Source organism: Monomorium pharaonis, chromosome 7, assembly GCF_013373865.1.
Source record: "Monomorium pharaonis isolate MP-MQ-018 chromosome 7, ASM1337386v2, whole genome shotgun sequence".
NCBI lineage: Eukaryota > Metazoa > Arthropoda > Insecta > Hymenoptera > Formicidae > Monomorium > Monomorium pharaonis.
This window is the reverse complement of record NC_050473.1, coordinates 13,735,985-13,751,761: the sequence shown is the minus strand read 5'-3', so window position 1 is coordinate 13,751,761 and position 15,777 is coordinate 13,735,985. Positions and strand designations below refer to the sequence as shown.

Below are 15,777 nucleotides of genomic sequence, written 5' to 3'. Positions count from 1 at the left end.
ATTCCTGGATTTTTCAACATAGATCACTGTTAATAATCAAGACAATCATCGATAGAAAAATTAATTTAATTTTTCAATAAAGACGGTGCTTAAAAATATCGTAGAATGCAGTTTTGTATACAGAACGTAGTTGCGGCGTGTTTTGTAATAAATAGATTTAAATAGATCTCCAGTGCAGAAGCAGGAGGATCGGTGCTTCGTGCGTGCTTCCAACGTGTCCTCGCTAAACGATTACTTTGCCTTCGACACGAAGTCGAGGTCTCTAGGAACCATAAATTGTTTAATCACTTCGTCCGTTACTTTACTTTTCGCCTTTTGATGCTCGGAGACTAGTCGCTGCAACACATCAATTAATTCCTTCTTCAGCTCGCTAGGCAGGATCTCTCCACTGATGTAGCCCTGATGTAGAAAAAATAAACATCTGTAAGATACTTGGAGTCGAAAGGATTTATATTAAAACAGAACTGTGGCATAAGATTCTAATTGGTTAGGATTTATAAGTGGATGGAATAGAAATGAAAGCAGTTAGAACCATGTGGCGAGAGAGCCAGTCTATGGAATTAGGGATCCCGAATTCAAATCTTGTTAGTGATCCTTTAAATTCTTCCATCGCTTATACGTCATTTGTACATTGCATTAACAACTAAAAGATCAATAAACAGACAGAATGGATGTGACACTAACCTTTCTGATTTGTTCCAATCGCTCGTCATCCTCGAGGAAGAATCGCATCCACTGATACGATATGTCCACCTCGCAGTTTCCGCCGAGTCGTTTGTGCTCTTCTACAGTGGCCTGGCCACCTGAGAACGCATGCTCATTGATCTTGTTCTCAATCTGCTCGACAGTGTCTGTAAGAAATATTGCCGTGTTGTCGTCGCTCGCCGACATCTTCGTTCTCGAGCCCTGCAATGCTGGGAAGAAGGTGGCGTGCAACAAAGCCGGCTTGGGGTAGCCTAGTCTAGGCGCCACATCCCTTGTCATACGAAAATAAGGATCTTGGTCAATCGCGCATGGTATTAAGCAGTGTACCTTGGCATCCTTGAAGATAAAGGGGAATGAGCTAGAGATCGCTGGCGCCGCCTGTGTCGGTGGAAACGCAATTTTGGCCATTGGATCACTGTCACCAAAACCAAAGATGCTCTGCACCTGATTCAATGTGACACGTCTCCATATTTTTGTCACATTGTGAAAAAAGTTGCTTCCTATGTATTCCAGGTTGGAGAAAATAAAGGTCTTCTTGGGATTGAAGCCACAGGCGATGATGTCTCTTGCATTGGCATAGGCCAGTTTGATGGCATCCTCTACTTTTATGTTCTTCCATATAGCTTTCTCGTCGTCCGTCAACTGTATGACCAATGGAACGTCGAAAACGTCTTGCAGCCATTTACAAAACATGAAAGGTATGAGGTGACCCAAGTGCATCGCATGGGTGCTCGGTCCTCTGCCCGTGTACAAGTAAAAGTACCGTCCCTGCTCGTAAAGGTTTAGAATAGTATGCATGTCTCGGTGGGAGAAGAATATGCCTCTCCTGAGAAAATGATGTGGTTTTTTGCCAGTGATTTTCTCAAATCTGGCCAACAATTCATCATCTATCTTCGAACTGCCAAATTTCTCTGCAAAAGGATATATTAACTATTTAACTATAAAAATAAGCTCAAGAGTATAAGTTATTTGTAAATATACAAGATGTGCTCGTCGAGAATATAGCCTAAAAAAGCAATCATAAAACATCAAATATTCATTCCTCGTGTAAATCGCTTACACGTCCGTGAAGAGAATGGTTTGGCATTACATTATATAATTGCGAAAGATGCTTACTGATTAGCTTGTCGTAATCAATTCCAGTATCGTTGACGCTCGTAACCGTCCACGGGGTCACGACGTCCTCTTCCTCGGTGACGCCGTTTGACACGCGTTCTTTTACCTGCGCGTCCTCCATCGTTGTTTCTGTCGAAAGGCTCTTTCTTTTTTGAGATTCAGGTTTCTACCGAACGCAGTCGTATGGAAGTCCACGTGGACGAATCTTGCGACGGTTAGGTGCAGTTGAGTGTTCCCATCCCCAACAGCGGTACCAGTTTGCTCAGTATTCTCTAGGCCGAATCGTCCCCCCTTCGCCCCCAGCTAAACAGGGACGGTGCCTTAAGAAGAGGAAGAAGAAGTGAGAAGCTCAATATTCTGAACGTTCTGATGTCCATGGCAGCAAGGTTGCCTCATCACATATAGAACATCACTTGGCCGGCCCCACTCTTCGACCTGCGTTGACTCGTTGAGTTGAGCCGTGAACGGCGGGAGTATTTGCTGTCTCTTTTCGTTAAGAGCTCCATATTTTTCTCGCTCTCTGATGAAAATATTTTATTCAACTAATCCATTTCATTAAAATTCATTAAATTCATCAAAATGCATTAAAATTGATTAAAACTAACTTAATTCTTTCGCGTTTGTCCGTCACGGAAATTAGTGGTATCGGAAGGCGGGTAATTGCAGAGTGAAAACCTATAATCGTCGGTTCTCGAAATTTTTCAGCCGTAATTTATTCATCACCAGTTACGATAAGACTCTTCTCCATCTCTTTTCGCATATAGAGCCGTTTTTCAACGAAATAACTAGAAATATATTTGATCCCGGGGAACTCCCGAAATATCTGTTTCTGAATTTATTACTTTCATTTTAGGCACCGCATGTTAAATTTTCGTGGTTGTCCAGCTCGAGAAGACCCGAAAAAAGATAAACACCGCAGGATTTAAATTCCGTTCATCATATCTATTCTTTGCAACAAGTTTCTATTCTTTATTTGTCGACAGACGGTTGTGGCGATATAATTCATTAAAATTATGGAAAAACTGAAAAAAAGTTGGATTTTTGGATTTTTCAACAAGGATGCGGAATCGTTCTTAATAATCAAGACAATCATCGATAGAAAAATTAATTTAATTTTTCAACAAAGACGGTGCTTAAAAATATCGTAGAATGCAGTTTTGTATACAGAACGTAGCTGCGGCGTGTTTTGCAATAAATAGATTTAAATAGATCTCCAGCACAGAAGCAGGAGGATCGGTGCTTCGCGGGTGCTTCCAACGTATCCTCGCTAAACCGTTACTTCGTCTTCGACACGAAGCCGAGGTCTCTAGGAATCATAAATTGCTTAATCACTTCGTCCGTTACTTTACTTTTCGCCTCCTGATGCTTGGCGACTAGTCGCTGTAGCACATCAATTAATTCTTTCTTCAGCTCGCCAGTCAGAATCTCCCCACTGGTGTAGTCCTGGAAAAAAATAAACGTTATTTGTACGTCAACTGATTGATCCAGAAAGAAACAGAATCGCGAGACTAACTTTTCTGATTTGTTTCAATCGCTCGTCGTCTTCGAGAAAGAATCGCAGCCACTGATACGATATGTCCACCTCGCAGTTTCCGCCGAGTCGTCTGTGTTCTTCCACGGTGGCCTGGCCACCTGAAAACGCGTACTTATTGATCTTATTCTTGATTTGCTTGGCAGTGTCTGTGAGGAATATCGCTGTGTTGTTGTCGCTCGCCGATATCTTTGTCTTGCAACCCTGCAACGCCGGGAAGAAGATTGCGTGCAGCAGAGCCGGTTTCGGGTAGCCCAGTCTGGGCGTCACGTCCCTCATCATACAGAAATACTGGTCCTCATCAATCAAACACGGTATTAGGCAGGGCACCTTGGTGTCTTTGAAGATGAAGGGGAACGTGCTAGAGATCGCTGGCACCACCTGCATCAATGGAAACGCGCCCTTCGCGATCGAACCAGTGTTCCCGAAATCAAGGATGCTCTTCACCTGATTCAACACGACATATTTCCCTATCCTGATCATGTTCTGATAGAACGCCGGATTGATTTCTATGTGTTCCACATTAAAGAAGATAAAGGTCTTCTTAGGATTGAAGCCACAGGCGATGATGTCTCTCGCATTGGTGTAGGCTAATTTGATGGCATCCTCTACCTTTACAGTCTCCCATGTACCTTTCTCATCGTCCGTCAACTGTATGACCAATGGAACGTCGAAAATGTCCTGCAGCCATTTGCAAAACATAAAAGGTATGAGGTGACCCAAGTGCATCATGCTCGGCTCTCTGCTCATGTACAGGTAAAAGTACTGTCCCTGCTCGTAAAGGTTCAGAATGGTGTGCATATCTCGGTGGGAGAAGAATATGCCTCTCCTGAGAAAGTGATGCGGTTTTTTGCCAGTGATTTTCTCAAATTTGGCCAGGAGTTCATCGTCTATCTTTGAACTGCCAAATTTCTCTGCAAAAGAAGGATATATTAACTACCTACAAAAATAAGTTCAGAAGCATAAACTATTTGTAAATATATAACACTATGCTTGTCAAGAATATAACCTAAAAAAACCATGAAACATCAAATATTTATCTCTAAATCGTTTACACGCCCGTAAAAACAATGGTTTGGTGTTACATTATATAATTGTGAAAGACGCTTACTGATTAGCTCGTCGTAATCGATTCCAGTATCGTTGACTCTCGTAATTGTCCACGGGGTCACGACGTCCTCTTTCTCGGCGACGCCGTTTGACACGCGCTCGTGTACTTGCGCGTTCTCCATCGTTGTGTTTCTGTCGAAAGGCTCTTTCTCAGATCTCGAAATTCAGGTTTCTATTGAATGCAATCGTATGGAAGTCCACGTGGACAGGATACCCAACTACACCTAACCGTGGCAAGCAACTTGATTCCGAGAGGTTATGTCATTGTTCCTAATTATTCCACTGGGCACCATTTACCTGATGCGCACGCAAGATGAGCTGTCGATCACCGTAATTGACGGGGTGATGCAATCGCCAGCATCTTTTATTATTATTGCTTCTCTCGCGAATGGCCAAGCGATGTTTGCCCGCGAGAGTGAAATCATATGGTCAACGTAAGCAAATACATTTTTTTGTCGTTCCCGTCGTCTACTGTCATCGCGCTATCAATTCTCGAGTGAGAAGCGTTCGTCCGAGAGCGAATTAAGAGCGCACGGCGATTTATCGCAGCCGTATAATCGTCTTGCGATTTTGCGCAAGAATTCGGAGTTTCTCTCCGGTATTCCCTAAATGCCCAACGATCGTCGGAGCACGATCTGGTCCGATATAGATGCGTCATGCATTCTAATTATTCTGTCATTCTACTTCCGCGAAAAATTTTTTTATATTTCCTGCGACCAGCAGCGGAACTCCGCATGCATTTGACAATACATTGGCAGTTCGCACGTGTCACGAGTTACTGCAAGTTACTGGTGACATCTAGAGCACTATTCATGCTTCAAACTCTTAACTCGTTAACTTATCTTATGGATTCTGATTCTAAACGATTGTAAAATTATAAATAAGATTATATATGTATATCCAGACAATGAAAAATTGTTTAACATTTCAAAATCATATTTGAGATGATTTTAAATATATAAACTCTATATAAATATTTTCCATTTTTTTTTCTAAAATGTAAACAGCTTTTATTTTAAGATGCAACAGAGACGAAAATTTAAAATATATTTTAAACATCCCTTACTTGTGTGTGTCCTTTCGTTACTTCAGAATTTTTTACTTTTATTTATTCTTTCTATTTTTATTTATAAGAAAATCTCAACTATATTATAAACATAAGGAATTTCAGATTAAGACTTGCAAGTATATAATAATACAAATATGTATTAAGGGTAATAACTTACAAAGATACATTTATTGTTAAATACATTATACATAGAAACAGTTTGCAGGCTAAAAAAATAATTCCATGCTGCTCAATGATATAATTTTATCTTTCAACTACTTCTACAGGTATCACGTTGCAACCCAGAAGACCTTTGCCAACCCAGGGTCGTGGAGTTAATGACAGAGCTATAATATTTGATCCACGTTTGATTTTTACATTGACTGTCTTGTATCTGCTGTTTTCTACTAGCTTTCCAATATCTGTCAAAGATTTGAAATTTCGGCAATGAATAGATCCAAATTCCAGTATCAGATCCTCGACTTGGATGCCCTGAAAAAAAAAGCAATAGATTTTTCTTTGTGTCAAATTAGTAAAATAAGAGAATTCGTGAACACATTAACTTTTAACAAATAAATTCAATCGGGTTACAAACTGTTAATGCAAAAATATGAAACTAATACATACCGCAGTCTCTGCTGGCGAACCTGGTGAAACTAGATTCACCCTGAGGAAAGGTTCCAGCACTTCTGTCTCTTGCATGTCAGATACATTGGATATTGGCTGTTCCACTTTATTTGATCCTGCTAGAGCATGGACTCTGTGCAATCCTTCCTCTATCTTCTGCATCAAATCTTTATGATCGTTCGTAAGACCTGTATGACAGCACAATGTTATTCAAACATACATATATAGATTGTTTTGCTTATAAGAATTAAGTATTTACATACATATTATTTTATGCCTTGTGTGTCTCACTTGATAGACGTCGATGTCCTGCCTGGGATATCCCTCGGTGTCTACTAGTGGCTCGTCCATGCCGATATGATTCTGCAAAATTGCAAAATGTAACTACGTTAAAAAATCTGACAGATCATGCTGCAAGAGTTTGGCGCAGCGATAACGTCATTCCTGCCGCTATGGTGTAAAATCAAGCGCAATACTTACGGAATCTAAGACCTCTTTCAACGCTCGTAGATCCGATTCAATTTTGTCTTTCTCCTTCATTAATTGAAGGACATTATCTTTTGCTTCCTGTAACTCCATGTCGACCACCATCTTCGTTTTGAGCGGACAGCGCTCGGCTGGTGCCGCCGTCACGCTGGTCACAACGCGTCAATAGGTACGTATACGTGTCTCCCGGGCCCTACGTTAAGGAAACACGAAAAATCCTACAGTAGTCGTGAATTATTAATATTTTTCATAGTTTTATAGTATTAATATTTTTCATATTTTTATAGTATTATATATTATTTTATTTATATGTTTTACTATTTCAATAATATGAATAGAATTAATATATTATATTTGTAAAAAAAAGATTAGGAATGAAAAACTAATTAAAAATTTCGTAAGCAATTCTGCGTAACTTAATCGTTGATTAAATTAATTAAAATTTGATTAACCTTGCCCTGAATTTTGGATATTTGATTACAAAAGAGAAATAAAAATTTTCAATAAATTTTGCATTAGATTTTATTGCAAATCATTACAAATCCATATGCCATGCGATTAAAATGATCAAGAGAATTGAATGTCATTAAAATATCGCAATATCTATGCTGTTATGAAAGGTAAAGAATTAATTATTGTGTATTAATTTTTCAAACTCGCGCGCGGTAAGGCTGACAACGTCGCGCGGCAAACTTCACGCCACTCGCCGCGCTTTGTCAATCTCCGCTGATCTCCGCCGATAAACGACACGCGACTTCCACAAAGCTGCAAAAAAAGGGAACAAAGCGCTTCGCGGTCGTCCTCCAATTTGATCATCCGAGTTGAGATCTCGTCCACAATACGATCCTCGTGTCGTGGCGGAGTCCTCGACTCCCGGGTGCAGTGTGGCGTGCGTGGCGTATCTTGCCAACTATTTCCGGCGGTACACGGCGCCGCTGACCGCGAGGTGACGTTTGCTATTCGCCGAGGTGTGTTACTGCTGGTTACTGCCAGGACTGCGTACGAGGGGCGAGAGACGTGGAGAGACATTCGATTCGTGACACACGCACACGTCAGGCTGACGAAATTCAGCATTGAATACACAAAGGCTACGCAGTTGGAGGCGTTTCGGTGTCCCGGGTCAGCGAGACAGCGGGAGAACTCGTCGTCCTCGGCTCTCCTTCGAGGTTCCGCGCGGTGTTCTCGCTTGCTTGCGTCTCTCCTTCCTCCAAGGAAAGATGGGTCTCACGATTAGCAGCCTGCTTACTCGGCTGTTCGGCAAGAAGCAGATGCGGATACTAATGGTTGGTCTGGATGCCGCCGGCAAGACCACCATACTCTACAAGCTCAAGCTCGGTGAGATCGTCACCACCATACCCACGATCGGCTTTAATGTCGAGACGGTCGAGTACAGAAATATCTGTTTCACCGTGTGGGACGTGGGCGGCCAGGACAAGATTCGGCCGCTCTGGAGGCATTACTTCCAGAACACCCAGGGCCTCATCTATGTTGTCGATAGCAACGACCGCGAGCGTATTAGCGAGGCGGAACGTGAGCTCGCCAACATGTTGAAGGAGGACGAGCTGCGGGACGCGGTACTACTGGTGTTCGCCAACAAGCAGGATCTACCTAACGCTATGTCCGCTGCCGAGCTCACCGACAAGCTGGGCCTAAACTCGCTGCGAGGACGTCACTGGTATATTCAGAGCACTTGTGCCACACAGGGACATGGATTGTATGAGGGTCTGGACTGGCTGAGTAACGAGTTGGCCAAAAAGTGATAGCGCCTCATCGCATCCAATACTTTTAAGGACAACTCGTTTATCGAATATGGATGTGGAAGATGGACGACCGGGGAGTCACTCGACAGTTTCTATCTTTGTCAAATTGTATCGATGTAACGTCTATTATGTACAGTTTAACAGTCGCCGTTCACAATTGTTTACAGAAATTGATGCGAAATACAAATCAAGGACGCTAGGAGGAACGATCTGATGGCAATCTTTGTCATGTGGTCGACTTTGCATGGATTATGCTTCAGGAAACTTGTTTTATATAGAAGGTACGAAAACATTGAGACCTAACAGATGGTCTTTGCGTCATACACATTTATAAGAATATACATATATAAAGGTTGTACATAGTACTAAGTTCTTTCATACTTACCTACTATCACTTACCAAATGAATTTCTAATTTGTTTTTTGATGCATCGAGTGACAAGGTACACCATTTCAATCGGTCGATTTAACTATGCAGAAAATTTATTTATGAATTGTCGCACATGAACAAATCAATGGATATTACAATTTATTTTCTATTTTGGTCTGTGTGAAATTCATGAAGAATAATGATGTATTATGTGATGTTACATACAGGTCGTTTGCACTTTCCTGTTTTTCTAAATATAAGTAATTTTTTGAGAATAATTGCTAGTTGCATAAGGCTTACAAATAAGTAAACGATTATTAACTTTAATATTGCGAAAGGAAATAAAACTTAACTAGGTTCATGAAACCATGAGACTTTAATAAAAATAGACACTTAAATTGTAAGGATGTTTAGAAATTATTGTCACAATAAATCCTAAACATATAGAGAAAATGTGTAAAACGTCAACCAAAATTGTTTCACCCGAGGTCGAGATACGAATTTTATTTTCAATCAATAATCGAAAAAATAGCACAGAAAAAAAAGAGCAAAATGGAAGAGAGCCAGGCAAAGGAATAGCACTTATTCGCTCGCTCATCAAAATCATGTATTGTCGTGTTAACTAAATGTACAACTTTGTTACGGTACAAAACAGTACGGTAGTACTACAAGTACTGTATAGTGTATAATGTATCACGTATCAAACGATTTTGCTAAAGTATGGTGTTTTTTTTTTTCGTGTATAGCACAGCAATCTATTCCATCTCTATTCCTCGAGAAATGTAGCAAATAAATTATATAGGAAGGAACGCTTCTATTTACGAACTTTATGTACACGGTACGGTCTTAAAATACAGTCGTAAAAGTAGATAATCGTTGAAACTTTAGTGCTCGATGTTACTATATATATATAATATAATATAACGCATATACGCTCACTTCTTATAACTTGTAACAGACTTTTTGCATTCAGTATTCTTATATATACTTTTTTTCAGTATTTTATACAAAAAAATATTTGATCTCCTGTTTGTCACGCCAGTCGCGCGTTTTGAAGCGTTACGTCATCAATACAACCGTCTGTAAAAGCTCAAAGATATATGTATATTATAATATTCTTTTTCTTTTTATAATTTTAAACAATATTACTTCGCAATTCACTTGACAAGTATTAAGTCTATTGCGAATAGTCAACACTAGTTTTATACACATTTTCATTTTTAACACTAAGGATTGATTGACTCTTGGAATAAAAGTTACGTGTTACACTCGTTTCACGAATTGAATAAGCGCAATAATTTCGATAGGATGGTATAAAAACGAGTGTTATATCTACAACCGTTTTCAGTAGTCGGGCAAGTGGATAATCGGCTTTTCCAAGAAGTCCTCCCAGTAGCACGACGATGATCGATGAGGGGCGCATAATTGACTCATTTACGTACCCATGTGTTCTTTGGCGGCATATTGCTCTTACCTAACGCCGGGAAGTGATTTTCAAGCGTATGACTTGACATATGCGTTTTAAAATCCAAGCCATTTTTAAGAACTTGACCGCACGTTGTACACATCTCTAATCCCTTCGCTTTGCCACCTGCTTCCCTCTTGTGCACTTTGAATAGCTCCTGTTGCTTCATGATGTCCGGCAACAATACCAGTAGCTCAGGGAATACACTCTCGAAGGCGATGGCGCCCATTACCTCACAACAGTGCATGTAATACTCCTGGGCATCACAGGTACCATTGCGAAAGAGGCCGCTCACATACCGAAACTCGTCAATCTTGTCCTGCTCCATGAGGACCGCATTGAGCTTCGCCACCAGACACGTGTTCCGTTTTTGAAAATCGGGTGGTGATACGTAAGCATGAGCCACATGCTTGGTGCTGTTATCCGGTAAAATGGAGTAACTTTCACCTGAACTGTTTGTGAACGTTAAGCCATTACTACTATGCAGTCTATCGAAACTATTGTACTTGATAGAGAAACCGGGCGGTGGTAAAGTTGGCGAGGCAAAACCGGGCGGCGGATTTGTGAAACCCGGCGGTCTACTACTGGTACCTAAAACAGGAAAGTCTTCCGTCCGATGAATATTATTGTTAGTCGTGTTCAGGCTGTCTATCTTCAGCTCGCTGCGCTTTCTCTGCCTCTCTCCATTCGAAGAACCGTTGCTTCCACTTCCGGATTCCGTATTTATAACAGATGCGACTTCCAAACTTCCGTTCACGTTGTTCTTGTTTTTTCTTTTGTCCTTCTTGCTCGCGTGTTCAGAGTTCTCCTTAGAGTTCTGCACGCTCGAATTTATGAACGTACTATTATCGTCATTTGTATCGTTGATACCTTGCGAAGAACTCTCTTTAGAAACGACGCGAAAGTTATTCGAATCATCAGTGTGCGCCAACTCGATGTTCTTCGCTACAACGGTATTTATGTTGGATTTGGAGCCGCTAGATTCGTTACTACTCGAACTATTACCGTTCGAAGCTTGTTTCGCTTTTTTCTTCTTTGTTTTACTCTTCGTCTGATCCGTCGTTGTTTTTACGTTGTTGCTAGTGCTCTGGATGGAACTCTGGGCGTTGCTGATATTTTGCGAGTTCTGTCCCCACGACGGTACTACCGTGATTACAGATTGCTTCTTCGACTTGGACGATTTGGACAGACTTGGAAAGTCTTCGCCAGATCGAATGGTGGGTGGCGCCGATGGTACCGAGGGCGGTGGCGCGACTTTCTTAGATTTTGACGTGTTCGCCGGTGCTGATTTCGAACAAGTCCATTGCAAAACTTCCTTCCATTGAGTCGAATTGGCAGTACTGGTAGACGGTTCGGTGCCACCTAAGGCAGGGAAATCAGAGTCTATAGACAGCGCGGGACGTATCCTAATGCTAGGTCCGGATACTCTGGTGGTAACGGTGCCATTAGGTTCGTGGTTCACGTGAATGGAGACGTTAGAGGACGCGGAACCTTTCTGGCACTGCGGTAGGCCGTTGGGTCCTGTGGTATTGCTACTGCTAGAAACGCTAAAGTTCACCGTTTTTGAGATACTTGGGCCAGCTAAATCCGGACCCAATGCCGGAAAGTTCTCGTCCGTTACCGCGAGCGGTTGATTTCTCACGGTGCTCCGGATGGTTACGTTTCCTCTGCTTTTGGGTTGAGGTAAGGTTGATACGACGGCAGCACTACCACCTAACGTAGGAAACTCTTCTGTACTTTGCACATCGACGGACGGTTGTCTCGTAAAGACAGGCTCGTTATTGGATGTGAACGAACTGGAACCGCTGGATACTGAAACCGGGTAATCCCTGGAACTGTAGTCTCTACCATTGTCCCTGTAAGAGTCCCTTGTGGTTCTTGACGTGGACGGACCCGCCATACCCTTCCTATTCATTCGATTCTCTCCACGTGGCGTCAAGGTGAATTCTAGTTCTAACGTTCTCGCCTGCTTAGCGGCCTGCTTGCTCAACTGCTTGCCGTGAACGCTGGCTTTATGCGCCTTGAGATCTATGTCGGTTCGAAAGACACTTGTAAATTTCTCCTCCGCACACACCCCCTCCTCGCAGAGGTAGTGCTCCTGTCGGAAATGCTCTCTGAGAAAATCATACGAGCTATAATACTGATGGAGACCATCTGCGTCACAGAAATGACAATACAAGTGGTCGCGTCTCAGATGCCGATAAAGCTCATCGTTGTCCATGTATCGTTGATCACAAAACTCGCAGAGTGGATGACCCTTGTGGCTCTTATCGTCGACGTCACCTTTTCTCCGATGCGTAGCTAGACTCGATCTCGTGTAACAACGTCTTTCGTGCGAAAATATCTGTTGAACAAAAGTATGATGAATCAATAGATACAAAACACGTTTATCAATTAAAAGTAATTGCATGCTCAAATTCTTACCTTCAAATTTTCCACACAAAGGTCACAATAATGCAGCTCGTGTCGTTGTCGCATATGATCCTTTAAACTGTTGAAACTGCTAAAGACCAGCTTCTCTTTGCATATCGAGCAGGTGTTGGCTAACAATTCTGTAAACTTTTCCTGAATATCAAAGCTTCTGAAGTAGATGTCGTAACGGGTGTCCAGTAAGTTGGTTCCAGTCAAGCTGTGGAAGGGCTTGATCTCTCGCGTGAACACTACTTTTGGCAAATCCTGACGGCAGATGGGACACTCGTTCTGGCGGCAGAGCACCCTCATCCGAGTGCTGCACTCATAACATACGGGATGTTCGCACATACCGATGCTGTAGATATCGACATTCTTGTAGCACACCACACAGGTATTACTGTTAAAGCTATCATTGCTTCCGGACATCCTTGCGGCAGAAGTTGAGATCTCTCACTTTTCCAACCAAATAGCGTTCCGTTAGTTCAAACTTTTGCACCCGAGGGTGTTCCTACAGTATGAAAGTTTCCACTGGATTTCACCAACAGACCTTTTTCTGCGGCAATTGGCATATGGGCTCCTAAAAACAGAACACAACGATGAGGATGGTATGTTCTCCCCAGGAAGAAAGAAAAAAAAAAAGAGGTCGCGTGAAAAGACGGGCGTTTCGTATGCGATCGTGAATTGTCCGAATGGTCAGACGTGTTGCGGACACACGTATCTGCTTGCGACGTCACGCGACGCAATCCTCGAAAATATCCGGCTGTACCAAACTGGCCGAGAATCCTCCGTCGGGATTCGCCGGACTGGCTGGACACGAGACGATCCTCCGAAAATAGATAACGGCCGCGCGGAAATTGGCAGCAGTTTCAGCAGATGGCAGATGGCAGAATCTCTCGCGGGGCGGTCGAGGTTTCTCGAATCTTTCGAAGAGTTGGTTCTGGGTCCCCAATTCCTGTGAACCAATCAATCAACCGATCGGTCCGGGCGTTTTACTCTCGCAACCGCGCGAAATGAGGAACCTCGTGCTCAAAAACGATCGCGGACGAGAAAGAAAGACGAGGAGAGCGCGAGGAGGACGAGAACAGATGGACTCGGCCGACCTCGGTCGAGAAGGGCCCGAAGACGAACGATCCTACCTGCGGCTCTGTAGCCCGTACCTCACCGTACCTGCGGCATATACACGCCGTACACGCGTCGTGCACCGACAACGGAAAACGCGGAATTACGCGGGACTCGGAAGCCAACGAAGATTATCTCCGGAAACGTGCATACGTGCGCGTGCATCTGTATCTTTTCGCATCGTGTGGCGATGACATCGGAAATATACGTACCAATCGGCGATATCAATAGAACTTTCGTCAAAATTCGGTCCAATTGTGCACGGAAACGTTCCCCGTCACGTTGCGCACCTTCGCCAAGACCGCCACGACCGCCAAGACCTGCTAAGACAAGATTCACCGAAGAGAAAAAAAAACGGACGATGCAACACGGTTTGACACGAATTTGCTTTACCGACAGCCACGTGCCTCAATTACCAAACGGTTTACCACGTGATGGAATATCGGGATACCAGTTGACCAACGGCGTAGAACAGATGGACTTTTTTTTTGAAAGGAAAATATTCATTCCTTCCAATATGGTTTAATTTTACACTCGACTCAACTTATACTGTTCACCATCTTCTAATTAGAACTAGAAAGAGATAAAAAATAAGGGCCGAAATTGATGTTACGTATCTTGGTAGAAATTAATTAATGGACAAAGAAGTTACGATGGAATCTGAACGCGATACGGAGCAATTCCACTCTCGTGAATTGTAACTTGAAGTGAGATGATTTTTAAGAGTACAAATAAAAAATGATGCTTTAACTCTCGCCGTATCTCTTGCATCAAACAGCGTGTATCTTAATTCTACTCCAGTTTCTATACTATTTTAATCGTCTGCAGTAGAACTGCCAGTCGTGAAAGCGCCTGATAATTAATAGTTAATTATAATATACACATATTAAAATTATATCTATTAATTTTCTGGCAGTTTGTTAAACTTGGATTCGTAGATTCATACTAAATCTACATAACTATAATAGAGATTAGTTATCGCGAAAAATCTTGTTATATTTTTATTTTTTGTTTTATTTCTTTCTCTTTTCATTTAATATATATATATATATATATATATATATATATATATATATATAAAATTTATTTATCAAGAAAATGCGGCAACAGGTGCCATCTGCACGAAGATTTGCGCGATATGTGTAGACGCAAAACTGTGATTGCATCATAATTGATCATAACACATCTTATATCCGGTTCCATGTTGATTAACCGCTAACCCCAATATGAACTCCAGTTTCTTTCCCCGCTGTCGTACAGGCTGTTGTGAAATTTATCATTCTTTTCAGTCAGAAGTTTCTTCCGACGTTCTTCAATGTCGATGTCGAGACGTCACGTAACTTTTGAACTAATATTGCAAACGCGATAACAATTAAAAGAGAAAAAGTCGACGTTCTCAATCGAATTTCAAGCAAATTTTATCTTGACGTAATCTCGTTTCAAAGCTATTTAATGTTAAATTATTAGAAACCTTACGTTCGTGACACCCATGGAAGATCGAGACCCGACACACTTTAAGCGATAATGTCAGGAATGAACGAGATCAGGTGTAAAAAAAAGGGAAAAAAGTAATTGTAAGTCGCGTAGCGAGGAATGTCGCGATTTCCTCCCTATATCCATCGACAATTCCTCAATATATCGCAATAACGGAAAATTGCATAAAGATTCGAACTATTACTTTTGCGCGCGCGCGGGACACCTTTATAATAACGAAAGATCCTTGCCACGCTGCGAGATCGGCTTTGCATGCGTAATAATAAACGTGTAGTGACGTAAGCAATACCGTCGCGCGCGCGCTCTGAGTCCTTTAATGTATTCGATTTGAGAAAATGCGCAAACAATTATTTATTGATTCAAGGCAGTCCTCTTTTGGTTTTTATTCGCGGTGCGAACCGCGTTGACCGCGCCGGCTTTCCTATCCCTTCCCACCTTCCTCCCGCTCCATCTTTCTCTCTCTCTCTCTCTCTCTCTCTCCCTCTCTTCTTCCCGTCTTCCGCGTTTATTAATCGAGAACGTGTCTCGCGTATGA

At 42.1% G+C, this 15,777-nt stretch overlaps 5 protein-coding genes across 8 annotated transcripts; 1 reads left to right on the top strand and 4 right to left on the bottom strand.

Annotated features, from left to right (window-relative positions):
- Positions 1 to 47: 47 nt before the first annotated feature.
- LOC105838714 (tryptophan--tRNA ligase, cytoplasmic) lies at positions 48 to 2,245 on the bottom strand. Its single transcript, XM_012684459.3, has 3 exons — positions 1,822 to 2,245; positions 685 to 1,616; positions 48 to 399 (listed from the first exon to the last, which is right to left on the bottom strand). The coding sequence occupies exons 1-3, from the start codon at positions 1,940 to 1,942 to the stop codon at positions 232 to 234; spliced, it is 1,221 nt and encodes a 406-aa protein (XP_012539913.1). The 5' UTR covers positions 1,943 to 2,245; the 3' UTR covers positions 48 to 231.
- Positions 2,246 to 2,913: 668 nt separating this feature from the next.
- Positions 2,914 to 5,333, bottom strand: LOC105838720 (tryptophan--tRNA ligase, cytoplasmic). Its single transcript, XM_012684472.3, has 3 exons — positions 4,464 to 5,333; positions 3,335 to 4,266; positions 2,914 to 3,264 (listed from the first exon to the last, which is right to left on the bottom strand). The coding sequence occupies exons 1-3, from the start codon at positions 4,582 to 4,584 to the stop codon at positions 3,097 to 3,099; spliced, it is 1,221 nt and encodes a 406-aa protein (XP_012539926.1). The 5' UTR covers positions 4,585 to 5,333; the 3' UTR covers positions 2,914 to 3,096.
- Positions 5,334 to 5,670: 337 nt separating this feature from the next.
- On the bottom strand, positions 5,671 to 6,794 carry LOC105838721 (26S proteasome non-ATPase regulatory subunit 9). Its single transcript, XM_012684473.3, has 4 exons — positions 6,618 to 6,794; positions 6,401 to 6,500; positions 6,138 to 6,325; positions 5,671 to 6,002 (listed from the first exon to the last, which is right to left on the bottom strand). The coding sequence occupies exons 1-4, from the start codon at positions 6,726 to 6,728 to the stop codon at positions 5,775 to 5,777; spliced, it is 627 nt and encodes a 208-aa protein (XP_012539927.1). The 5' UTR covers positions 6,729 to 6,794; the 3' UTR covers positions 5,671 to 5,774.
- Positions 6,795 to 7,076: 282 nt separating this feature from the next.
- Positions 7,077 to 9,156, top strand: LOC105838718 (ADP-ribosylation factor 2). The gene has a single exon (XM_012684469.3). The coding sequence runs from the start codon at positions 7,841 to 7,843 to the stop codon at positions 8,381 to 8,383; it is 543 nt and encodes a 180-aa protein (XP_012539923.1). The 5' UTR covers positions 7,077 to 7,840; the 3' UTR covers positions 8,384 to 9,156.
- Positions 9,157 to 9,341: 185 nt separating this feature from the next.
- Positions 9,342 to 14,478, bottom strand: LOC105838717 (E3 ubiquitin-protein ligase ZNF598). 4 transcript variants are annotated; one of them, XM_012684465.3, is made up of 4 exons: positions 13,961 to 14,478; positions 13,396 to 13,581; positions 12,642 to 13,206; positions 9,342 to 12,561 (listed from the first exon to the last, which is right to left on the bottom strand). In XM_012684465.3, the coding sequence occupies exons 3-4, from the start codon at positions 13,053 to 13,055 to the stop codon at positions 10,183 to 10,185; spliced, it is 2,793 nt and encodes a 930-aa protein (XP_012539919.1). In that variant the 5' UTR covers positions 13,056 to 13,206; positions 13,396 to 13,581; positions 13,961 to 14,478; the 3' UTR covers positions 9,342 to 10,182. The 4 variants fall into 4 exon arrangements, with proteins under 4 accessions (XP_012539919.1, XP_012539918.1, XP_012539922.1 ...); XM_012684464.3 differs by having other exon boundaries at positions 12,642 to 13,581; XM_012684468.3 differs by lacking the exon at positions 13,396 to 13,581.
- Positions 14,479 to 15,777: the final 1,299 nt, after the last annotated feature.